At 41.1% G+C, this 25,676-nt stretch overlaps 1 protein-coding gene across 1 annotated transcript in view; it reads left to right on the top strand.

The window, feature by feature from the left end:
* Nucleotides 1-271: 271 nt before the first annotated feature.
* The window catches only part of STK32A (serine/threonine kinase 32A), a 42,372-nt gene continuing 16,967 nt past the window's right edge, over nt 272-25,676 (top strand). Inside the window, exons 1-5 of the mRNA XM_009678588.2 lie at nt 272-435; nt 7,981-8,036; nt 9,364-9,515; nt 14,360-14,533; nt 21,790-21,827. Of these exons, the coding sequence (XP_009676883.2) occupies nt 384-435; nt 7,981-8,036; nt 9,364-9,515; nt 14,360-14,533; nt 21,790-21,827 (472 nt within the window). The 5' untranslated portion in view covers nt 272-383. The remainder of the gene's footprint in view (nt 436-7,980; nt 8,037-9,363; nt 9,516-14,359; nt 14,534-21,789; nt 21,828-25,676) is intronic.

Raw genomic sequence — 25,676 nt, 5'->3', positions numbered from 1 at the left:
AAACATGAGCCACATCCTCACATCATTTGGTCTGTTACTCTTGTTTATACTTAATTTAGTTGGCAGCAGTCCTGGTCTAGGTTACAAGATTACTATATTACTAGGTTTCACTAGTAAAATTAATTATAATACGCTTTTTTGATACGCAGTTTTGTCTCTAGAGCAGTCAATGTCCAGTGAGAAGTTTACAATCTGTGAAATGCTTCTTAATCCTTAATGATAAATTTTTGCCTCCTGTCTTCTCTTGGACACCCACAGAGAGTTGCACAGGTCTGCTGAGAGTGAGCCACATGGTAACCCTGGCCTGGATGCACTGAGTTCAAGGATAGTAATGTTACTGTGAGAGAGACGTAAGAGAGAGCTTAGTTTGAGAAAAACAGACCATGGGCGCTAACACCTCCAGCAAGTCACCACCCTTTGATGAAAATGAAGAGGGTAAGAGCTTTTTTTAATTGTTGTCTGGGATTACAAAGTTCACGAATACAGTATCCTGAGGGCAGCACGAGCCTAAGAGTCACTGTCAGCTCCCATGCTGGGATCTCCGAACACCCGGACATCTTGATTAAGCAAAGATGTGTCAAGCCTTGTAGGAGAGCCATGCCTTTGGATTTACCTTAGAGCTATGGTCGAATGTCAGGTAGTCCTTTTGCCTCCCAGCATCTGTGGTTGGGCATTGAGAGAATAACTCCGTGACAGAGATTTGATTTTGACAAGTGTCTGGGATGCTGCCAGGTAGTTTGAAGGCAGGGAAGAAATGCTGCTGTGTTGGAGGCAGCAAGGGTTTGTTTTGGAGATCACAGCACGAGGAGGATTGGTTTTAAGTGTGATGAGAAGACAGCCTGAGCAATGCATATGCCCATCCCTGCTTTGGGCTTGGTGGGAGAGCCGCTTGGAAACAATCAGCAGCAAAAAAGTTAGAGGTTCTTAGTAACTGCTCAGCTGGGCAGCTGTACCAGTTTTCACTGTGAAACTAGCACTCAGGCATGATAGCCTGGAAAAGGGGAATGCATTGCTGAGAGCAGTTGTGGACACCATTGTCACTATGCTGCCACGATTAGAGACAGTCATTAAAAGATTGTTTCATAAATATATTTCCTGTTGCATGAGTCAGTTGAGTAACTGCCATATGGGCTTCCACATGGATACATTAATAAAATGCAAATGTAAATAAATGCAGTGAAGTATATGAGAACCTAGATGACTTCATATAAACTGGTGGCCCAGTGATAAAATAACTCTAATCAAATATTGAACAATCTTGAATTGTTAAAATGCTCAGGAACTAGGAGACTTGCATTCTCCCCAAGTTCTTAGTTTGTTTCGGCACTCTGTGGAGAATACGTGATGTTTATGAGGTCCACCAAAACACTGAATGTTGCACATATGTCGGGGAGGGGTGGTTAGGGCAGATCTGATTGCGGTTCTTTTGCACTGAAGTTTGCTCACAGCTTTTATAGAGGAACTAGGGCTGGGAATCTCCAGCACCTTCATATCCAACAACTTTCCCATGCTTTTGCAGGAAATTTATAGAAGGCAATAACCTCAGAGTCCCTACACCCCTCTTCATCACTTTTGCTATGAGGCCACCTTACCTTTCTGTGGCTTCCTGGCACACTGTGCTCAGCTGCGCGCTGAAGGAGTAATGCTTGCAGGAGATGGCTGGGAATCAGGAGGCTCAGGACTTGCTTTTGGTTTTCTTACTGGCTCAACTGACATCTCTGTCACTCAGTTAATCTTGGATGCTTTCCCCTATTCTCACTTGTTTTGGGGGCTACATGAGCAAAAAGGCTGCATCACTGTACCTTTATTAACATTACTAAGTTTAAGAAACGTAGGCTTGGATGAACTGGTGTTCTCAAGCAGCAGTGGTTTCACAGGTGGGTCTAGACATACATGGAATGATTCAAAAAAAATCTCCTGATGTTATGGTTTCACCTAGTTTGTAATTAACAGCAGAAGGACTGCTGACAGACAGCAAGATGAGTCATAACATGTCACAAATAAGCTGCGTTCACTTTGCGTAGGCACTTGATCATTGGTAAACAAGTCAGAAAGATGCAATGAGAAGTTGGCGCAGTGATATGAGTGGGGGAGAACAGCCAGACAGCCTGAGATGCAGCATGCCACCCAGAAGCAGTCAGGTTGGAGATGCAAGCTCTTGGGAAGGAGGCAGGATGCTGAAACTCTGGGATCCTATGGATAGGGGAAGGGAAGTTCTGTTCTGATCGTTAGTGACAGAAATAGCATCGAAAGACTTCTGCCACAGTCTCCCATTAAGCTGTCATTAACTGGGAAGTCTTTAAAACTGTGCGGATGTAAAGGGGGAAAAGGGGTTTTGGCCAAAACTTGGTCTTTCTCGCTCAATGCCTCAAGGAAAAAGGTCTCAAGGAGCAACTCACTTTCGTTCTGAAGAGCAGCACTGGAAATGCAGTGATTACATTCAGAGCAGTGCATTGAGGGCTCATGGTACCAAAGCCTTCTGCCCAAGGCTGTGGCCATCCCACCATTCAGTGTGAGGTGTGGTTTTCAGTGTGTAGCTATTGATGCCTGTGGCTGCTTTTGGAAGGGAAGAGTGATTCCATGCAGCAGCATGTTTTCCTCCCTGTCCCAGATCACCCTGTTGTGATTCCTGCCCTTCCGTGTGCTCCTTCCTTTGTCATTCTGTAGAGAAGATTTCACAGGTGGCACTTCTTCAGAGGCTGCATTCATCACTGTTGCCCTCCAAGCACAATGACATCACGTGGTATCATTTCCATTCTTATGCGTTGCTAGGCCCATAATGAAAGCTGAATGTATATGGCTATTTGGCTAAAGAGGCCGTTGCTCCCAAATTATTAATAGAATTGTTTGGAATTTTTTTCTTTTGCATTAAAGGAACTGAAAAATAATCTGTGCTGCAAGGCTTTTCTGGGAATTTTACTCCTGGAGCATCCAAATGCTCAGTCTTGGCATCTTTCATAAATTACTGCTTGTGCTAACTCAAGATGACTACTACTTTTCACTTTCCTGATCACCTTCCTTGGGATGATATGTCCTGACTATGAGATTGACTGTAACAAATTGAATTTTCGTTGCACTGGCTGGTTTCTCTCATGAGTCTTTCTCTGGGTTTGATATACTTGTACAGTGTCAGCTCCTATGACTGAAAAAATAAATACATCCCTAAGCAATGCAGTGACCTGTGCAGGGTGACTGTCCTTGTGGCAGTATGTATTTTCAGACAGGTGCTTTCTTATGAAAGCTGCTTCAGTGCTTGGAAGGGGATTGGTTTTAACAAACAAAAACTAAAGGCACATGAAGCCCTTATCAGTTATGTGAAAAAGGGCACTAGGCTTTCCAAGTGTGAAATGCTGTTACTCTGTGCTCTGCTCTTGAAAATTCAGTGTGTTTGTTTGTAGTGTTGACAAGTTCAGGAAGAGGCCCAGTTCTGATCATCTTGAATGACTGACTAGGTGTTGGTTGGGCAAACGTCAGTAGGTTCAGGGGCCACTGCTGCACCCAGACACAGTGTCCAGATCGGTGTAGTTGTGTTTGCGTGGCTCTGTCCTGATATGACTGTCACATCTACAAACTGTTAGCACAGTTTTTCTCTGAGTTGTCATATTTTAATATTATGGGGGGAGATAAACCCAGCTGAAATGGGAATATTGTCTAGTAACTTGTCTATTATCTTGGCAAATTTGTGACTAGACACCTTAGCAATCACAATTTTGGCATAATCTTGTCCTTATCTTAATGTCTTCCAATTAAGAGATATTGGGTAGAACAGGAGGCAGCACGACTGCTTTTTTGCCATATGACACTGAATATTAACTTCCGTGGGCTGTGGTCATTTGAGAGTGGATCCTACTATTTTTCGTGTACCTTAAATAGACTATTGGTTTGGGACCTGTATAAACATAAACAATGATAACCTGAATCATGAAAGTGCTCAGGTGCCAGGAAGGCCCGTGATAAGTGAAGAGACCTATCTCTTACCAGTCCAGATTCCACCCCTGACTGTAAAGGGTTGCAGTTGCGTCAGCAATTCAAGTAGATGTCTGCTCAGACACACTCAAGTGTAAACTTTGCTAGGACCGACTACACAGGAAGTCAGAACAAGCAGTTAAGAGATCATGAATGTTGACTGCATGAAAAATTAGCCTTGTCAAGTAATTAGGCCTGGCAATTTTCCTATAAATTTTGTTTATCTGCTCATTTAGATTCTGCCATCCTTTGCTCTGAGTTATTTGTTTGATTTCAGTGAGGCTGTTCCTGGAGTACAATGTTATGTAATGAAAGAGAGAGAATCTGATATTTAGTGATGCACACAGCACCCACTCCCATTACAGATAAGTGCCTCTCCTAACACTAAGGCTCATGCCCTTTCAGAGAATGGGTTAATGAAGATAGTATCTTGCTGACACTTTCCATCTCATTTCTCATCTCATATCCTAGTTCATTCTTGTTTCAGTCTTTCACCTCCTCTGGGATAATAATCAATTTTACAGACTGTTAAGGCAAAAATAGGAAAGCATTTAATAGAAAAGTTTGAATGTGAAGTAACAACCACAGACAAAGGAACGTAATACACCCTGTCCTCGTAGATCACTATGCAGTATTTCTGTCCCGTTGCCAAAGAACCCCAGCTATAAATTAGTTAGTAGAGGCTATCTTGTCTAGGAAACATGCTTGCCGTCCTCTGTGGTCAGAGCATGGGAAAAGAGAAGGGACCAGATTTTTACAAAATGTATGCCACCCCGAAATATATTTGGCTAGCTATTGCTATAGCACTTCTGACTACGAAAGCGGATAGATATAACTTAATGGACACATGGATACGTTGGTGTGTTACTGCTTATGTGAGATTCTCAGTGCATAGATTATAGATCATAAATCATTGGTGGGATCATTTTTCATCAAATGCCCTTTTTCTGTATTGTCCCTTTTCTAAATGATCAACCAGCAGCAGAGGATGATGATCTGCAGCGCAGAATTTGAAGGCTGCTTTTGACAATCCTTCATGAGTTTGCTTTCTTTTGGAAGACAGGTATTCTCTCTCTTTCATTTAAAGAGCTCATCCAAGCCTGAGAACTGTGAATATAGCGCTGACTGGACAAGAGTGTTCCTATCTCTGAGAAGTGTCGCTTTATTGGCCCTAGTGGATCGTAACTTCTAACAAGGAAATGGCACATAGTTAGAGAGCTCTGAAATACACAGCCTGTCCAAAGTGGGTAGGGTGGATGCTTTGTGAACCCTTGTGAACTAAACACCTGTTGTGCATGTCCCTGTGGTTGCAGGGAGTTCGGGGATCTGCTGACTTCAGGTGGTTTCTTCTGGTCCTAAAAAATAAATCCTTAATGGCTTCTTTACTCAAGTTCTAATTCACAAAGATATTCCGATATTCTTCATATCTAGGTCCAAAAATGAACAGAAACTTTTGTCATGCTGTAGGTTCTGCTCAACACTATTTTCTGGTCCTCGTCTGCTCTTCCTGTGAATGAAGTGTGGTTCATTCACAGGAATGAAGTGAATGAAGTGTGGTTCATTCATCTGCAGTTCTCCAGATCTCCCTTCTTAAGCACTCTGAGGCTGCTTTGAGGCCAAAGTAGTACGCTGTGGTAGAGTATGCGTCCATGGGTCTTGGCACTCTTAGCCCTATCTGCTCAGGGATTATGTGAACGTAAATATTTCAAAATAGCCTTAGAAGGCAACACCAGTGGCACATAAATGAAGCTATCAGGCAGGGTTTTCTTACCAGACACCTGGTTATAACCTGTGTCTGGGAAAGATTTCATCAGCAGGTTGAAAGTGAGCTTTGGTAGCACAACTGAGGCAGTTTTTTCAAAGCCTGAAGTTGCAGACTTGCTGTTGGAAAGGCCATCTAATGACTCCCTGAGGCTGCTGTCAGCAGATAGCTGTAGGCGTATCCACTTGCTCTTTGTAAAGCAAGTGCTTTCACTCTGATTTTATCTGAATCTGAAAACAAAAGTCAAGTGAAAATGTTCACTCTAAGGGAAAGGCCTTGAGGTTTTTCTTTTGTTTAGCAAAGCCTTGTATTTGGTGTAAAGTCTTATATGGTGGGGGTTCTGGCTTGCAGAACACCATGCTGTTTGTGCTAATTTAGGGTAATGCTAGTAATAGTAGCTCCAAGGTTGACTTCTTCGGAGGCTGGAGGTTACAAAGGACAGGTATTTCTGAGAGCCATGCCTGCCTGGGTGACCTAGACAACTGTACTGAAAACAGAGGGCCAGTTGCCTTCAAAGAAAATTATTAAAATATCTGGCATCCCAGCTACTACTGCAGTCACAGTCTTAGCAGAGAATGGAGGGATGCTGCAAGGCATGGAAGGGAGAAAATGAAACCAACTTTCATCTAGTTTTGTCCTTACCTTAGAGGGCAACACTGCTTAAAAAGGGCTCTCCTTACTGTGGTCTGTTCTCAGCACTGACCACCAGCTGAATGCCACACAGAGGCTAACCTCTTCTATCAGCCTCTAGCTGTTGTTGGATGCCTCATACAGAGTTGAAGCTATCATGAAGTAGCTGTCATCTCTACAACCCTGTAAAGTGACCAAGGGAAAGGCACTGATATCCAGGAGCGTCAAATTGACATCCCTCCATTGTGCAAAACTCACTTCAAGAGTAAAATATGCAGGTCCCTGACTATTGTTGTAACAGGAAAAAGCTGGCATGAGTAAATAATAAGATGTTTTGTTTTCTGTCACTTTTAATCCGTCATAGATGTTCTTGCTGGACTGTATTGCTCTACTTGGGAGGGGCTTTCAGCAAAGCAGGTCAGCTATCTGGGTGCCTTCCATCCATTCAGTAATGACTGGAAACAAGAGGGTGCACAAGGCAAATTAGGTCTGTGATTTAAAGCCCATCACGTCAGTGGTGCCTGTCAGTTCCAGGGGTCACGCTAATTGAAGCTGATGAGTTATTAGAAATCTATCAGAAGCTGATGCCTTGAATCAGCTGCTTAATGGGTTTTAAGTGCCTTTTAAAGTAGTTTCGCCAGCAGTAGCTGGTCTAAGGAGTGGATTCCTGATTGCAATCTTTTCTTAGCTAATGCCTGTTCAGTACAGTGCCGCTTCACCAGCATCTTGGAGAAGCATTAGCAGAATTCAGAGCATTCAATTCAGTAACTTTTGCCACAGTGCAATCCTGAAAGATGCTGTTTGCATCCCAGGCAACTGGTGACAGGGTTTGAACCCAGAACAGTTAATCTCTCTCTCTGCTCTATGGCGGTATGATTCGCTGTTTCTCGGAGTCTATTTATTGCCCAAGTTGGAACACAGGCTAGCAGATGAGCTGATCAGAAACACTTGATGTGTAGCGTCATTCCAGTTAGTACTTATGAAACATTCTCGCTCGCTGTGCAGGTATGTACCTCTTAGGTCCATCTCAAGCCAGAGGCTGAAAGGTGAAGTGAAATGAATGCTCATGTTCATTCCTTTGTATTACAATACACAGTCTGTAAAGCTGCACATTCTTTTGTTTCCTTTCTGAGCAAGAGAGAGACATTGTGGGTGTTGAGTGACAGCAAAGTTTACATTCAGAGTTGCTGTGTTTATATCATACAGTTGTTGAACAGTTGTCTAGAATATCACAAGGATGCAGTGACCCAGCCACTCGTTTCAGTCCTCACATGGAATCCAAGTGTATGATGGACTGAACTTCTCACTTGATTTCAGTGGGAACAGGATGAGGCTTTCATGCTCAGGCAGGGCACTGTGAAAACATTCCCTTGACGGTTCCTTGCCTAATCTGCCATTAAAATAGGATGCCCTAGTGAACTTGTCTTTGCAGATGAGCTGGAAAGAAAAAGAGTGTTAAACACCAAGTTTTAAACAGCCCCCAAACCTCCAAGAGCAACAAAAAATTGCTAGAGCACCCTTCATTTTTTCCACCGCTCATCTAAGAGAAAAAGTAGAAATAATTTAACGTCATCAAATTGTTGCCAGTGGTTTAATGTATGAATGTTTGCTCTTTCTTGCAGTCACCTTTGACCATTTTGAAATTTTGCGAGCCATTGGGAAGGGCAGCTTTGGCAAAGTAAGTGTTTTGTGTACTAGTCAGCATTGGGACGCCTATAAATATAGCCATCTGAGAAACGGGCAAATTAGAGAGGCTTACGTGAGAGCAGAGACATAAAACTCTGCATTGAAAATGAGATTTGACCTGAAGTTAAACTCCTGGTAATCGAGAAAGAATCTTAGCCTGATTCCTCATCTATTCCATAGCTACAAATTATATTACAGGAGATTAAAGTGAGATGCTGATGAAATGAATTTCAGCTGAATTTCAAATTTCTGGATAAGCATTTTCTAAGGCAAATTCCCCAGCAAAGCAACACTAAACATCACGATGTGTCTTTGAGAAAGAACTACAATCAGCATGAAAGGCTTGGCAAATTTTTAATGGGAATGTTTGTCTGTGAAATACAGTGTTTGTGATTAAGCATCGGGTTACAGCCACGTGTTGGTTTTATTTTTATTCTATTACGGACTCCTATGCTTGTTTATGTAGATGGAATTTTAGAAGGTCATTTGCCCCATGGTAGAAAGGCACACTGATGCCAGAAACAGCAGGTATGTCTTGCGTACAAAGTTAATCAAAAATTTTACAACGAAGAGTTTTATTTGGTGGTGAAATAAAGAAGGTTGACTGAAATTGAAAATTTATCCCAAATTCATAAACTGTTGTGGAAACAAATCTGAAAAATGTCTAAATGTTTTGTTTTGTACTCTTATAACCTTTGAGTTTTTCTTTGAAGCAACATTTCTTTCTAGATTTGTTGAAATATAACTTTTAAAAGGGCTAAAAATCAAAACCCAGTATCTCTCAAGCAAAGCCCGAGGTTCACTGTGAGCTGAATGAAACCTTGGGTTGCTCTGAAGTGTTCAAATACTTCATTCACTGTCATTACTGGGAAGTGCAGCCAATAAATGGAGAAAATGCACTTCTTCCTCATAAATCCTTATAAAGAAGGGGAAAATTCAGGTGCTGCTGCCAGTTTCTGTATTTCCGTGCTGAAAGGAACTCTTCAAAATAGTAACTGATTTAGGAGGGATGGACAGTTTGAAGGCAAATGGTCAGTTTGAAGGAAAATGGTCACGATTAGTTACTGCTATTAAATAAAATGTTGACTCATCTGTGATTCCCTAACACCACCTTTGTGGTGATAAAGTCTTTGCTCTCACCCCCCTGCCCCTCGCCCCCAACAAAGGAACAAAGGGATGAGGTATTTATGGTGATGCCCAGAGTTAGCAACATTGCCTTTGTTAGAGTTAACGACTCTAACGGTGCTCATGTGACTGTTTTACCTGCATAAATTTGCTGACCAGTTATCTCTGATTTACCAATTGATTTGCTCACTTAGGTCTGTGTTGTACAAAAGAACGACACCAAGAAATTGTACGCCATGAAATACATGAATAAACAAAAGTGCTTGGAACGAAACGAAGTGAGAAACGTTTTCAAGGAGCTGCAGATTATGCAGGGCCTGGAACACCCATTCTTAGTTAATTTGTGGTAAGATATTTCTCCTTTACTTACTGGCTAAGTCAACATTGTTAATTAGAGACATCTTTGAGACCAGACTTACCCACTTTTCTACTGCAAGCAAGTTTCAGGAGCAGCTGGTGGATTGCCATCCTGAGCACAAAGGGCTTCATGCAACCAGCCATGCTGGGCACATTGGTCTCTCCATCAGCAGGCTGTCCATGGGCTGTCTCTGAGGTGCTGTCTGAATGGAGAGAGGCAGTGATGAGAAGCATCTTACTTGTGATCACTCTGAAGAATGCTCTTGCATGCACTGTGCCTGTGGCTGTTCTTGGCTTCACTTGGAGATGTGGCTTCTTGGCAGTTCTGCTGACCTGGGCTTTGGTTTCAAAGGAATCTTGTTTAATTAAACAAGAAGTTTACCACTCACGAGAGAGTTTGTGTTCCCTTTGTGGTTCTTTCCTAGGCGGGTATTGCTAGTTACCCATAACCCAGTTTTATTTAGTGCTGTTCCTTTGCAAAAAATAGTAGCATCCAGGACCACACAGTAATAGCACTGTATTGATAGACAAGCTGTGCTGTTTTAATAGGGTTTCCTTTTGGCCATGCTTTGCCTGGAAAAACCTGCTCCCTTCAGAAAGTAAGGAACTACTCCATCTCCTCATTATTTTCACAGCTGAGGATACCTTGCCTTGAATAGCAAAATGTAGGCGCAGTGGAAGTTGTCTGAAGGTTTTTGTGCCACAAATCTTTGAGAGGTAGGAAGTGGCTCAGCCCGTCTTCAGTGGAAAGCTAAACGTAGTCTTTAGAAAACTGCTGTACCTCACTGCTTCTCTAGTGTTTCAGCTGCCCCAGTTCACAACACATGAAGACTGCTGCTGTGAGCTGCAGGCACCCTTGTGTCCAAAGTGGGATTGAGGCCTTGGACTGTTAAACATGCACCAGCACAACCTTCAAAACGGAGAAATGCTGTCTTTAGATGCATTGCACTTGACTTTCCAAAGGCTTCCGTGATTGAATACCTCTCAAACCAACTTTGTCTTGCCAGCAGACGATGAGACATCTAATATGGCAGGGGAGGGAGAGAGGGGAGAAGATCAGCTGCCAAATACCAATGAGATCAATCTAAAATGAGTGTTAGTCTCAACTCTTCTCTTTGTTTTCACAACCTCTTGATTCCATGGTTTATTTTGTACTTTGAAAAGCCTGCCTTAATACCTTACTGATATTTGACTGCTAATGCTAATCAGCAAAGACAAAAGGCATTTTATCATTGAATTTAGTGACGTAAAAATAATACCATTCAAATTTTATTGCAGAAACCTATATATCTGTCTGGGAAATGTGTACATAAAAGAATCTCTTTCCTTTAAGAGTATGTGATAAGTGCAACCTGCATGCTCTGGTTTTAGCCCTTTTTCAAGCATCAGCAGTAGGACTGATCAGCTCAGTGATAAAAGACATCTTCATTTGATTCAGCATGTTTCCTTGCAGTGGTGAAGTAGAAAGGAGTTATAAATAACACTCTATTACTGTTAGAGGCTGCCAGATTAATTTTATTAGAACATCAGAAACATTTCAAATGGTGGGGTGTCATATTGCATGATTTTTTTTTTATTACATTTTTCTAAGGGGCTCAGTGGTAAATATCCTATAATTACAGGATCCCTCCAGAGTGGTGAGTAATTACATTTATTGGATATAGGAGTACTTTTTAGAATGAAGTAGAATTTTTCAATGCTAAACACAAAAATGGGAATAAAACCCACTGCGGATCATAAGTCTTTGAATAACTTTGTATTCTTTTTTGAAATCTCATATGTCGCTTCGGTGCTGTTAGCTGTATTGTCATTCAGTACTTTTCTAATTAGATGTGGTTTTGAAGAAGAATCATGGATCTGGACCTCCCAAAGCTTTGGGTATATCTCAAAATTTTGCTTTCTTATTTGAGCAAGCAGTTTCAGGCAAAACTCAGTAAGCAGCTGAGAACTGAACAGCAGATGCATGTGTATAGACCAGTAAGAGCAAATCATTTGAGTTTCCCTACTTCTTTGGTCATGTCATCACTGGCTCCTGGTGTAGCCTTTCGTTTTCCTGCCCTCTAAATGATACACGGACCACAAGCTTCAAGTGTAGTAATGCTTTGGTTAGTGGTGATGGTCATCGCCTCAAGAAGCTGGACTGCTGCTAAGTAAAATCCATGAGGAAGAAACTGGTCACAGGAGATTGTTAGACTGTCTCAAAGGGATGCTCAGAAAATTGTTAAATTAAATGATGCTACTTAAAGTGGAACAGGAGATAACAGCTGCATCCCCTGTTCTGTTGAATAATGGGTTTATTAACAGGCTGCTGTCATGAGAACCAGAAGATGGATATGAGTTCTTTTGGTACAAAAAGCTACTCACTGTGATTCTGAGGACAGGTGCATGTGCTGTCTTAGGTCTTCTCTCTCTACTTTTTTGCTTCTATGGGTCAATTTTCTTGGGTGTCCAGAGAAGAGGAAATGTCCATCATGAAGATTTGATCATGACCCCCAAGGGCTGCTCAGCCAAAGACACTGTTCAGCCAGAGCTGCAGGCTGGATTGCCACTGTTGTATTGAGTTACTGACTGCTCAGGCAACTGGGACTTCACAGTGTCCTTAACCCCTCTGAGGCATCTTAGATATGAGAGTATTTGATAGGGCAGTGTAGGCTGTCTGTTACAGGTGGTTTTCACAGAGTACCAGCAAAGTAATGATACTGGTGATTTCTAGAGCTGCATCACTCCACACAGTGGTAACCGTTTTAGTTGTTCCCTGGGGCCAGCGTCTCCTGGCTACATGCAAGTGAATAGCAACACTACCATCTCCCATGTCACCTTTCCGAAGTGGAAGTGTTTCATTAGCTGCTCTCTTGCTGGCACCAGCAGTTACAGCTGAATAAAAGAAGCCAGTGCATGCTGTACACTGCCGAGCGCTTTGGGAAGGCCAAGAAACAAGGCATTACTGTGGGGTCTTCTCTGAAATAAAAATGCATAGTTCGGGGCTCTTTCTGCTCTGTGCTAGTCACTGCCTTTCATATCCCATGATAAACACATCTTAAAGCTGTTTCTGCATGTCATGCTCCTGTCTAGCTCTCTTTGCAACCCTTAGGGGGAGGAAATTAGCATCCAAACACCCTCCTGAGTGATCCGCTTGAAGAGATACTGAGTTGCCATTCTGTCTCCTAAATCTCAAACTACCCCCTTGATAAGGTGTTAGGAGAGATACAGATGACTGTGTGACTGACCTGCGAGGCCAGAACAATTGACACTTCCTTTTCTCTTCTTTCTATTCATGGCAGTGCTGGACTGCAGCCTAGGCTGAAGGGTGCCTTCTGAGGTGGTCCATGAATTGAGCAGTAAACTGGTAACTTCATGTTCCTCTCTCCCCACATGGAAAATGTCAAGAGCATTCATATCTGCCTTCTGTCCCAGGACAATAATGCTGTGCTCAGATATGCCCACTTGTGGTATCACAAAACTCACTGTACTACACCAGTGTCAAGAAAACACTCAGTGGCAGAGAGTACGAAGCAAACTGCTTCGTCCAGAAGGCGAGAGCTGTTCAGCAGTGACTGTTGAGCTGCTAGCGGCAGAGATCTCCCTATTGTTAGCTCAGCATAGGTCCTCCTTGTCCTTTATTACTTCTTTGAAAAGTTTTACCTCCATTGCATTCAATGAACCCCCTTATTAAAAAAACAAAACAAAACAAAAACAACAAAAAAAGAGATCAAACATTGGATGTATATTCAGAAATGATTCCAAGCTTTTGGGGCTTCATTGTTTTTGATGAACTTTGTCTTTTTGTGATGGGGAAAAGGTTGCATAACCACATTCATAGGTTTGGTTGCTGAAGTCTGTGCATTCTGCTGTGTTTTCAAGCAAACTAATCCTGACTCAGCGTTCTGTTTTCTTGTGCTTCTCCTGTGGGACCCTCTTGGCACAAAAACTGGCACTAGTAAAGTCTGTACTCGTGATCACAGGATGCTCCAGGTACAGAGAATATTGGGTACTTGAGTCCTTCTTTTGACTGTTAGAACCATTGGCAGAGAGCACAGCAAAGTCCAGAAGTCACGTTTGTCCACTGCTTCCCTTTGAAAGGCTTGGTTTTCAGTTTGCTGGACTAGATGTTTTGGCTATTTTGAATTTTCTATCTCAGGATGAATTTATTAGGAAAAACATGAGTTAAAATGATTCAGTCATCCTGAAGTTCAAATTTAGAAGAAGGTATTGATTTGTGAAAATGAAGAAAACCATGATCTTGCACTGTTTTCTGTACCGACTTTTGTCACCTCCTGTAAATCTGCTCAAATGTGGTCCAGGTTTGGGCGCTTGATACATCTTAGTGCATCCATGCTCACTTAAAGCTTGGTGGAGTTAGGTAAATTCTCAGAAGAATCTATGTTGAGTGTGCTCCAGCTGACAGGAGTAGACAATAGATGTGATGTTCAACATGAAATCAGTGATACTGGCTGATGCAAACTGCATTAGAGTAATGTATGTTGAGAGTTTTGATTCGACTTTCTTTTTTTAAGTGGCTGATAGTAAGACATGTTCTGCAGAAAATCACTGTGTTCCTTTTCTTCTACTGAGCCTATTGGCAATTTTCATGCAAGCTGTACTGACTTTGTTGTGGAACCCAAGCTAAAGTGTCATCAGCTCAGGTACTTTGAGAATATTGTCAGTAAGAGGTTTAGATGCATGTGGGAAACTGAGCATGGAAAGATTATGAAATTATTTTTTACCAAGTGAAAAAGTTTCAAGAAATTACAGGCATTTCCTGAGGTATTTTCTATCCCCTTTTAATCTGCTTTTTGATATTATGCTCCTCGAACCATGTTTATGCCATTTTAGGTACTCTTTCCAAGATGAAGAAGATATGTTCATGGTTGTGGATCTGCTGCTTGGAGGGGACCTGCGTTATCATCTCCAACAAAATGTGCGATTCCAAGAAGGCACTGTGAAACTCTTCATCTGTGAGCTGGTGTTGGCCCTCGACTATCTCCAGAGCAGACACATCATCCACAGGTCAGCCAGGGACTTCATAGGAGGACTGATGTTCATAGGCTGCAGTAGGGGTGGACTGGGAATTGACAAAATACACAAACTTGAAACTGTAGATGTGTTTAAAAGGGCTCACTTGGCAATTGAATGCTTATGTCAGGGTTGCTTAATTTTTTGGCAGGAAAACATTTTTGATGCACAGGATAAGGTGACATTCTACTCGGCCTCATGCGTCATCACCACAAAGAGCCACTGCTTTCCAGTTCATCGGTCTTTGTGGTGGGTGATACATCAAGCATTCAGAACCCAGATAGGTTTGGTTGTGTTTTGATTCTAAAATTGATCCAAACAGATAGCAATATTATTGGTAGGTAAATAAGACATATTCAGACAGTGATACCTAGTGTTTGTGTGGTGCCTTCAACTGAAAGTCTCAGACTGTTTCACAGAGTGGACAAGCAAATGTCTGACTGCTTTTGCTTAGTTTTATTCCAGGCAAGAGACTAGTGATTTGTGTTTATTGGTTTCACGTTCTAACCACAACAGTGTCTTGATATCCCCCGTGTGACATGTAGTCTTGAAAAGTAGAAAAGTATGGCGACCCGTTCAAGCATTGCTTTAGGGTTTAGATATTTCCTGATAGGTAGGATAGGAAGCTATTTGCAGACAGTAGAGCCTCAGGATTCAGAATTCTTCTATTGTCACACTTGAAGGTGTTGCCCATTTGCTTCCCTCTCTGTACCAAAGTGAAAGACAAGAAATGGGACCAAGCATCCCTTTTTTTCTGTAGGTAGTTAGATGCCTTTCTAGAAGTGATGAATTTCTTTCTGGTCACTGAGGTTCTTCATGGCAAGTGAAAAAATATTTGAGCTCTTCCAGCACGTTCGAAGACCTAAAGCTATCTCATATCTCTGCTGTTTCCTTTGACATAAAGGGAGACTTCCATGCTGTGGAAGAGAACGGCTCTCAAAGCTATTGTACTGTGCTGCAGCATTTGATGCAGAGGAATGGAAGGGAACAGGAAAGAAAAGGAAAACAGATGATCCTGATAGGAACCTTGAATTTCCAGATGTCCTTCTCTGGGTCATGTCTTCTGCTTTATTCTAGCATCACAGATGAATGGGAATGTACAAAATTTAGAGGAAATGATTAGCTGTTTTAAAAAATATATATACCTGTAAGAATAATAAAACCAATTGTAATCAGCCCCCTGGGATTGTTCTTACTTGATGTCCTACTGATTGCAACCACCTCTCAGAAGAATAATTTCAAGAAAAACTAATTATTAATGACAGAATGTATATTTTTCCTTTGAAGACTTTAATTCTCAACTGAATTACTAATGCGACCCTAAAAGCTGATTCATGCAGTGCAGAGCAGCAATAGGTCACCATCCTTCCCAGTGCCATTCGGATTGATTTATAATTTATCTTCCTCAAAAAGACACCTGACACTACTCCTAAATGAAGAAATTATTATTCAGATCTTTAAAAAAAAATTATGGAAAGAAAATTAAGAAAAAAAATTATGGAAAGAAAATGAAATTTAATTAGACAAGCTATAAGAATACAGTCAAGGTAATGTCAGGACAGAATCAGAAACCATGCTACTCTATATAAAACCATCTTGATCAAAGTAAGAGAATGATGTAGTGTGCTGCATTTGCATTGTGTGGCTGTATGAGCAGCTTGAATAAATGGGCAAAACTCAATTTAAGTTCATTCACGTCAGCAAAGAATTGTACTTGGCGTTTCAGTTCTCCTTGTATTACTTTATTTCCTGCGAGCCTGAAAACTCACAGATTTCTTTGCAAACTGATACACAAATTGCATGCTGTGTTCAAGTCACTCCAGGACTTGAAGTTGGACTCCATGTTGCCAAGGGCAAAAACTATTTTACAGTGCATTACAGTTTTAGGTAGGAGTTTAGGTGTTACAGAAAAATCATACAAAATTTGCTCTCTTTACTGAAGCAAAATAACAGCCAGATAACAGATCAAGTAAAGGTTCTCCCTTGTTTGAGAGGCAGGAATTGGCTACAGATGGACAGCCATGTTCTTGTTTCCCGTTCCTGATGCATTAGGCAACGCAAACATCAGATGTCCAACGTTTTCGACTTGATATCCACTAATAACTGATGTTGGGGTATAAAAAAGAAGGGACAATCAAAAGTGTTAGAAAAGGAGGGCAGAAGATTATCTTGTTTATAAATATCATTCCAAAAAAACCCATTCTTGTGAGGTATAAAAATAAAGCGTAGTGCAAAATTTAATTTTAAAGTGATTCTAATCATTAGTAAAGGAAGGAACATTCTATTTAAGGGCTGATGAAGATTAACACTTACTCATGTCAAGCAGTATTTGTCTGCTGTTTCTAAAATGTGAAAGTGAAAAGGCTGACTCTTACTATTTCCATAACAATGTTCCCTCCTCAGTTACCCCAGAGTACCAAAGAGGTTCTGCTTTGCTTTGATTTGAGGCAGACCTTCTTGTGGATAGCTCTTACTTTCTCAGGAGTCTTATTTTTCATGCTTCTTGTTTTGTTTTCATACCTGCATAGATTTCTGCTCCATGATGCATCTGATCTTGGTAATTAGGCCAGTTCAGCTACCTCATTCGGACTTGCTTAACCACAGGCACTGCTGTAATCTGGGAAACAAAACTGGCATGTGGTAATGAGGGTATTGGGTTAGCATTCTCTGCCCTGCACCTGCTCACAGGCACCAAATAATGAATGAGCATGAATTAAACATTGTGAAATAGAGACTAAGCTGTCTTTGTCCTGGACAGTAAGGGGCAAATCTTTATACTGGTGGCTTGGCCTTGACAAGCTGAGTAGGACACAAGCACAAGGAAGAAATTCTTCTCTATTAGTAATATGTTACTGTTAGTAGTAACGTTTGTGGGACTAAGGGGGCTGGAAGCTCTTCACGATTTGATGCTGTAACAAAAAGTCAGTAGGAGAGGTAGACTGTTCCACATAATCATCAAAGACATGATGGTTAAAAAGGAGCACCAGGCACCTGAGAGACTATGATCTGTGTTCTGAGCTGCGTTTCTGCAGTCGTACGGACATAAGCATCACTGAGCAGTGTGCTGGCATCCTACTATGGGTATACTGTAAGGGGAGATACAAAGGGGAGGGGCAAAATCTCTGGAGTTTCCCAGAGGGCTTTTTGTAAATAGAGGTGGGGTTATGGGAGAAGATTTTTAAAACTGCTTTGCTTTCAGTCCTAGGAACTCAGTTCAGAGTCATTTCAGGCCATTTGTCATGCTGTGGTGTAGGGAACCACAAAACAGAGTCTGCCTCTTTGCAAGGTTCACAGCAGTGGCCTCTGACTGTTCGGTCTTGCCCTTTTCCTGTGATTAATTCACATCAATAGCTGATGCCTGGACCACACACCTTATTTAGGCCATAGGAACACAGGAAACAGCTGAACCAGAGTGACCTTATTTTTATCAGTCTGGATCTTCTGGAGCCTGTGGCTTATCAGGAGAGGGCTGAGCACTTCATGCAGGTGATGTGCTGTTAATGAGGAGATTGTAGCCGGTTGTGAGTCACAGACTCGCTCCTTTCCAACAGCAGAAATGAGATTCTCTGGCGCAAAAAACAGAAAAACTAAAAGCGTGTCTTTCTCTCCCTCCTTCACCTGTTGTCTCTGAAAGGGCCTGCAGAGAGCAACCAGGACAGTTTTGCAAGTGAATCATGATGCTAGTCCCAGGCAAGAGAGTACAAGTGAAGCTAAGCCTGCTTCCTTGTGGGCTGGACTGCAGTTGCTGTGTGGCTGCATGCAATGTCCCACAAGAGCATTAAGCAGGCAGGGGCTGGCACCCAGCTCTGCATCTGTTGCATACCTGTTGGTTGGGAATACAGCTTGGGACAGCCAGAAGAGCAGAATCTTCCTTCTCTAGCTGCTGTTTGCCATCTACAACGAGAAGGAAATGGGAAAGTCACTATCATTACGAAGGGTCCCCATGGCGGGCTCCTTCCCAGTGGCTGATAACGCTGGCCAAGAAAAATGACAATCAGAAGGTCAACAGCCAGCCTAACTTGTCAAAAGGGACAGAAATCAGAACTTTCTGTCCCTTCCCACAGACTGCTGCTGAACAGTGCAAAGATCTAATCTCTGGAAAGAGGAGAAGAATTTGAGCAAAAGAGGCCATAACCAGTGTTGTGGAAACACACTGAGATAACTGCCAGCAGATATTGACTGGACTGACCTGTGTGAATTGTGTTGGGGGACTGCACAAGGAAGGTAATGGTATTTATAACCCACTGGGAGTAGTTTGGTTGAGAAGATGCTGGAGAACTTCAAGGTGTTACATGGTGATTAGATACATTGTCATTTCTTGATTCCAGAGGGCTAGGTGAATTCAAACTTTTATTTTAGTGGTTACATTTTTAAAGGTAAAATCCTAAACCTACTCATTTGTTCAGTTTGAAGCCCTGGGCCTGGTGGAAAGCATCAGGAAGGTAAAGGGTTATCATATGTGTGCTTAGTGTTTTTGACAGTTTCGTTACAGAGCATTACATTGCAGGGTGCCTGGCTCAGTCTGATAGCAGGTGGAAGGCAAATGATGCAATTAGCTCATTAAAAACAGGTAATGTCTTGTAAAGTCATTCAAGTGCATACAGTAGGCATATCAGGTGTACATTTTCTCCATTCAATGGAAAGCATTTCTTTATAGCATTGCTATAGGAGCATTTTTTGTATTTAGGAGCAAAAATTGCAGGGAACCCATTTGTTTTTAAAACAAAGATTTTAAAGTAGTTGACATAAAAGATCCCTTCTGCAAGCCATCTGCAGTTCCTTCTAATGGAAGCAAATTAAAGAAAATTTGCTTGTTTCCACAGTCTATTTACTTTTAAGTAGCAGGAGGAAAAAACAAAGACCGTATTTTTTGCAGACTAAGAAGTGGGTTTCTCTAAAATGTGTTTATAGACAGATAGGTCGATTTGGGTTAAAATTATGCTTTCCATTAGTTCCCTTATAGTGATGTGGTTAATTTCATAACTTATTGTTAGATTCTTTATTAATTTTACTTTACAGTAAAGTACAAGGAGTAGTTTGTGCATCTTTTTTTTTTTTCACTTCAGTATTTTTCTTGTTAAAAGCTTTGATATACCTCATATTTTCTGCTGTTTCCCCAAGTGTGAGATACTTAGTAATGTACTCAAGACTGGTGACTGATATACTGATATAGATGTAAAGATTTTCCCTACTGTGTTAATTTTTTTGCTCATCTAGAGGAACAAAGGAGCAGCTGAGATTATATTTCTCTTTTAAAGAAAATAAAAGCATTAATAAATAAAATTCCAAACAAAGATAATGCATTAGAACACCTGTTCTGCCTTGTGCAGTGAATACCTATTACAAGCTAAAAACAGATATTTGGCAAATATGTAAACGAAAGCAAGTCTGTGTTTTGTTTTGTTTTTTAATTCCTAAGATACAAAAGTACTTTTTATAATTAGAAATCACCAAAACCAGCAGGAGAAAGAATATGATATGGGTCACCCGAGGTCTTTTGAGAAATGAACCTTGTCATGGTGCCCATACAGTGTTTCTGTGAGATCTCTGATAGATTTACATATGCCATAACTTGCCCCTCCAGCTGGCACCATGGCTACTACGTCCAAGGCACCAAAGAAGTTGGCTCCAGACAGTGACTTCCATCTTGGATAGTTTCTTAAGGACAAGAGGATGAAGTGTGTTAATGAGAAAGCATAGGACCAAGCTTGACCATTGTCTCTATAATCCAGCCTGTCCTACTAATGGCTAGGCAGAAGGAATTTCTCAAGATCTTTCTGTGATTTTGGTGGTGTTTGCAGCAGTGAGAAAACCACCCATGGATAACTGTCTTGTCCCCTTATTTATGTTGCAACTTTCAGTGGATTTTCCCTTTCTCCTCCTCCTCCCCTGCCCTTTTCTGGTGCTGTAAGGTTAGTAAGCAGTGTTAAATAGTCTGGGGCATTTGCATATCATCAATAAATAAAATGATCCCTCTTCATTGTTTGCATACAGGTTTCATATTTTACCAGCAATATCCTGAGGTCAAAGCACAGTATAGTACATTATGGTTATTTTATTCTTTGGGGATTTTTGGTGGGAGGTTGTCTTTTGGCAGTCAGAATACTGTTATTTCATATTTAGTAGAAATAAAAATACCATCGTCATTTACAGAATTGACAGTATTACCAGCCACAGCAACACCATCCTGAAGCTTGTTCATATCCTTTTGTGGGGGGTATAAATATTTGACCCCATCTATTTTTTGCATGATAATCTTTAGACACATCTTATTGAAGAATAAAACCAAATAATAAGGGGCAAATATTCTTTGTGGCTAAGAAACTGTTAGCTGTCTAGCTGGGAATTCCCTTTAGGCTGTACCACCAGATAAAAACTTCTCCAAACCCTTAGGGAAAATTGTAATACAGCTAGAAAGTTCAGACTCTGAAACAGGAGCAAAGTTTTTTTCTGATAAGAGAACTAAGTAGGGAAAGGCAGCTCAGTCCATGCAGAAAGCTGGAAAGCTGTGTAGACTGTTGGCGTTGCAAGTTGCGTTGTCTCTCCTGCATTGGAGTGCTTCCTTCTATTGTTCTCCCTCTCATCCATGAAAGGATGGTATCTGTTGACTTCTTTACTATATTATGGTGTCAGTAGTCTACCTCTCTGAATGGAGCCTCTCTAAGCATAGAGTCCGGTATGATCCAGACTGCTCACTGCACCTTGGAGGGCCATATTTTGGGAATTACAGAAAATGTGGTTCAGAGTTCCTCTGAACCTAAATGGACTAAAATGCTACTACTCTCAAACCACATACTACACAGGAAAGTGTACAGCGCTGGCAAGAGTTTCTTGACAACACTTCACAAGAAAGCATTTACTTTAACACTTAGGCAAATTTGTGGGGAGGTTTTTTGTTTTATCTGAAAATGAGTAAAAGGAGTTGAACTTTAAATACAAAACTCTGTGTTCATCATTTGCTCTGAATAGCTTCTTTTTGCTTGGAAAAAGAGGAGGCACTTTTTTGCCAAATGTTACTGTTTTATGAAATATGATTGTTTTCATAATGAAGTATGAAAAATATAAGTTAATAGCTGGCTAAGAAGATTTTGCAGTAAGTATCAGTAGATCAATGTCCATGAGATTCCAAAACAGCTAATGGAATAGGCGAAGTGTCTTCCTTGAAAAGCTGTTCTTTTAGTAGAAAATTAGTTCCAGTTGCAAATGTTCCAGGCTAATGGCTGTTTCCCATTCTCTGCCTTTTTTCTTAGGGATATCAAGCCTGACAACATTTTACTGGATGAGCATGGTAAGTACCGGTTACTTTTCGGTCATGCATATGCATAAAAGCAGAGTCAGCAATAGTGGTACCTCCATGTTAGCAGTTGGGTGCTCGCTGTGTTCCTCATTTTGTGTTTCACTCTCTTAGTGCATAAGCAGTTTGGAATAGGAACCATTTTTTTGTGCTTTGCTTATTTATTTTACCCTTTCCTTGTTGTCTTTTGCTTTTTGAGCAGCAGCATCCTGTATGTTTAGGGCGCTATGCAATCCTGCGTTGCTGCATTATTTCTAGTGGCACATCAGTGTTTATTAAACATCTCTGACTAGATGACACCTATAGAAAACATTACCAGAGATGATACTGTACATCCGTACTAAGATGACACAGCTTATTCTAAGACCTTCTTTACAGGTGCTTAAAACTCCTTTTAGAATGTAATCATTTGGATGGAAATGCTCCTGTAATTACAGGGTGTATGTAATGTATGCTCACAAACAGAATGAATTAAGGTTGAATAATCTCCATTCTGGCTTTTTTTTTTTTTCCTTGAACATTTGTTATTGAGGGGGAGCTTGGAAGAGGACTTAGGGCTGAGTATATTATAGATGTTGCTATAATTTTTTCCGTTAGTCTTTTCTCAGGCAAAACTCCAACTATATTTTTGTGTTACTCTCTAGATTATTTTTTTCATTCTGGCAAAATTCTCTCAGTGAAGATTTGTCTGATATTTATTAGCTGTTAAGTCATCAGAAAAATATTTTATGTCATTTAATATGTTCTGAAAATTCATGTAACTTGTTTTGAGAAATCTTTGTCAGCAACTACAGGATACTACTTGAAGAGAAAAAAAATCAATCCAGGAACATGGAATATCTGAAGTCATTATCATTTCAGAGACTTTAGTACAGACACTGAAACTCTTAAAGAATTGCCATAGTTCTCCTGTGTAACTAGGTTTGCCTCGGAGCACCTGAGCCCAGGCTCTACCAGTTTTGCATATGACCTCTAATTTCAAAGTGCTAGGTAATTATTTATTTAGGAGCTGTCAGCAAAGCTGCTGCTGCCTTCATGTAGAATAGCCTCTCTCTCCTGTCTCAGTCGGTAGTTTTCCTTCTGTCACCTCAGAATCTGTCACCTCAGAATCTGTCCCACTGTATTTGTGTCTCTTCCCTCCTTTCCCCTCCGCTTCAGGTCCCCCAGCAGCTGCTCTCTCTCTGGCCAGCTGAGGATGGAGAGCTCCCAGCTGTAGCAGCAGCTGGCTCCAGCAACACACTCCACTCTTACTGAGGGTGAGAGTGAGAAGGTGCCAATTCACAGCTATATACCATCACTTCCTAACTAGTTGGCAGTCTCTGGTGACCTTTGATCATTTTCAAAGAACTGTTCTAACAGACCCGGTAGGATTGGGTCTGGTGCAGTCAAATTAGGGGGAGCTCTGAGCACTGAAGTTTAGGTCAGCGTTCTTCTTCCAAAGAGGATTAAAAAAATGGAAGCAGGGGAAGCACTGCTTCTCTGCCATTATATTCAGCTCAGTAGCAAATAACTTGCAAAATTCTGTAATGACTTTGCAATTTGGGTTGATTTAGGGTCTAATCTACATGAACGTCTATTCCACTGTGACATTTTAACTGTTTATTGCAGAGGTTTCAGAGTTTTATTTTCTGCAAATGTACCCTTGGCTTAAGTGTCCTTCTGACTCCTTGTTCTATTTCTTTTCCTTTCCTTGTGCATCTTCATCCATGGCAGCAAAGATGTGTCCTCTCATGCATACAGAAAGCTTTCTACACACAATTCAGCTTTTTCTTGTCCCCTGAGCAACTATTTTTGTAGCACGTTTATCTATATTTAGCCTGGTAGATTGTGCTTGTTTTTCTGTATCTCATTCCGCGTGGAACGGAGCTGCAAATTTCCGTTCCCTCTCCTCTTCTTTCACCAGGCTTACACCAGTACTATCTGAAAAATGTTATTTGCAAACATTATTTCTTATGATGTTCTTGATTGAGACCAGTCTCCACAGAGTGTTTAAGCACCTGAAAACCTTCAGCGATCAGATTTGGTTCATTTCTTTAGATTCTTCTTGCTTCTGTCTAACTCTGCCCTTTGGCCAGTCTTTTCATCTGTGCAGTACCTTTCAGTGGTGTTTCTCATTCATCCTTGCGTATTTACAGAGGTTCATGTTTGTGTTAAAACTGCAGTACTCCTTTTGTTGGTGTTAATCACCAACTACATTGAAGGGGCCCTTGTAAACATCATTTGATCTTTGTGTATGAGGCTTTCTCTTTCAGGTCTTTGATAGTACAAATACCTGTCAGGATGCCACACATTAAAGCATGTCCTCCTGCTGCTGACTGTTGTGAACTTACCACACATCTGTGTGTGTTTCCAGACAGATGTGTTTCCATCTGCCATATTAGTTAGCGATGTTTTGTATTACCTTACCTATTTCAGCTAAGGGGTTAAGTGAATCATAAATAAAATGGAATATAGGGCAAACTTCTTTCTGCACAATAAATAAAACAGTTGTTGGACATCAGAGATTTGGATTGCGTCTTATAATGAAAAAAAAAATCTATGGTACATCACCCCCTTTAACAATCATTCCAAGCACAAAATGAGGTGGGTGGTTTTTTTTTTTTTTTTTTTTTTAAGTCTATTGATTGGGCTCAGTGACAACAGGGCTCACCGGAAAATAAAAGAATGTAACAGACGGGAGTTCCCAGGAATTGTGATCAGTTCTTTAGGAGGTTTTGGCCAGATCATTTGTCTAATAAAATTGAAAAAAACTTCAGTTTTATCCATAGTAAAAGTGAAGGTTTTGGAAGAGCCCTGTAAAGTTTTTGCTCGATGTTATTTCTTGTACCACAGCCCAAAGGTTCTGCTGCTTCTCCACGATGGTGCTAAAATGGATGAGTTCATGCCAGCTCAGTAACTTTGAGCACACAGATGAGAACCATTCCTGTTTACTCCAGGATTTACTTGCCACCTCAGTTCATTCTTAGTATCTGCAAGCACTGAAACCTTGTGTTCTTGCAGTCCTTTGGCCTTCATTACAAACAGTTGAGTAGCAGTAGCTTCAAATAAGAGATGGCTTGAAACTAACAGCAGACCACAGCCAAGGGTGCATATCTTCTAGTCAGTGATTACCATTAAATATCTATATAACAGGGATGCGATGGGAGCTTATGGTTGAAATGGAAGTATCAGAGCCAGGTTTTACAGGTTTAATTTGTGGCATTTATTCTCTAATCTCAGATAAGTAAGTTAGGATACAATCTGACCAAGAGATTCAGCACTTCACAGCTCTTATGCCTCTAGCTTCATATACTTTAAAATGTTTTCTTTGTTGAATTTACAGAAACCTTATATTGACTGCACAAAAGATGCTCTAGAAAGGTGAAGGAATAACGTCGTAATAGAGATGCTGAATGTAATAAGAACATTCTTTGCCCTAATGCACTGCACAGTATGAGCTGCTTCTCCCTCTGTTCTGCCCATAGGACTCACACAGGTGATCTGCATTTTCAGGAGAACCAAAGGCTTGCTCTGAAAGTGCCAATTTCAAGCAGATGGGGTGAGATTTCAGGAAGAACATGGTGCCCAGAGTGCCCTAGTTGTGCTCTGTTCAGAATCTGGCCACAGTTGAAGATTCTGAGCAATTACAAAAACACTGGCCTCAGGATTTGACCCAAAAGCTCAGTAGCAACAGCTGGTGTTTCCCTTTTGTCTCCCAGTAGCTGATGTCCCTGATCATCTGGTCTGTTCTTTGTTCTATAACACTGCAGTCACTATTGAACCTTATCACACCATGCTGAGTACTCCCCAACGATTTGATGTCAGTTCCTTTGCAAGTAAAGGAAAAAAGGAACTGACTGATTT

This window comes from Struthio camelus, chromosome 13, assembly GCF_040807025.1.
Source record: "Struthio camelus isolate bStrCam1 chromosome 13, bStrCam1.hap1, whole genome shotgun sequence".
Lineage (NCBI taxonomy): Eukaryota > Metazoa > Chordata > Aves > Struthioniformes > Struthionidae > Struthio > Struthio camelus.
This window is presented reverse-complemented; position numbering and strand designations above follow the sequence as displayed.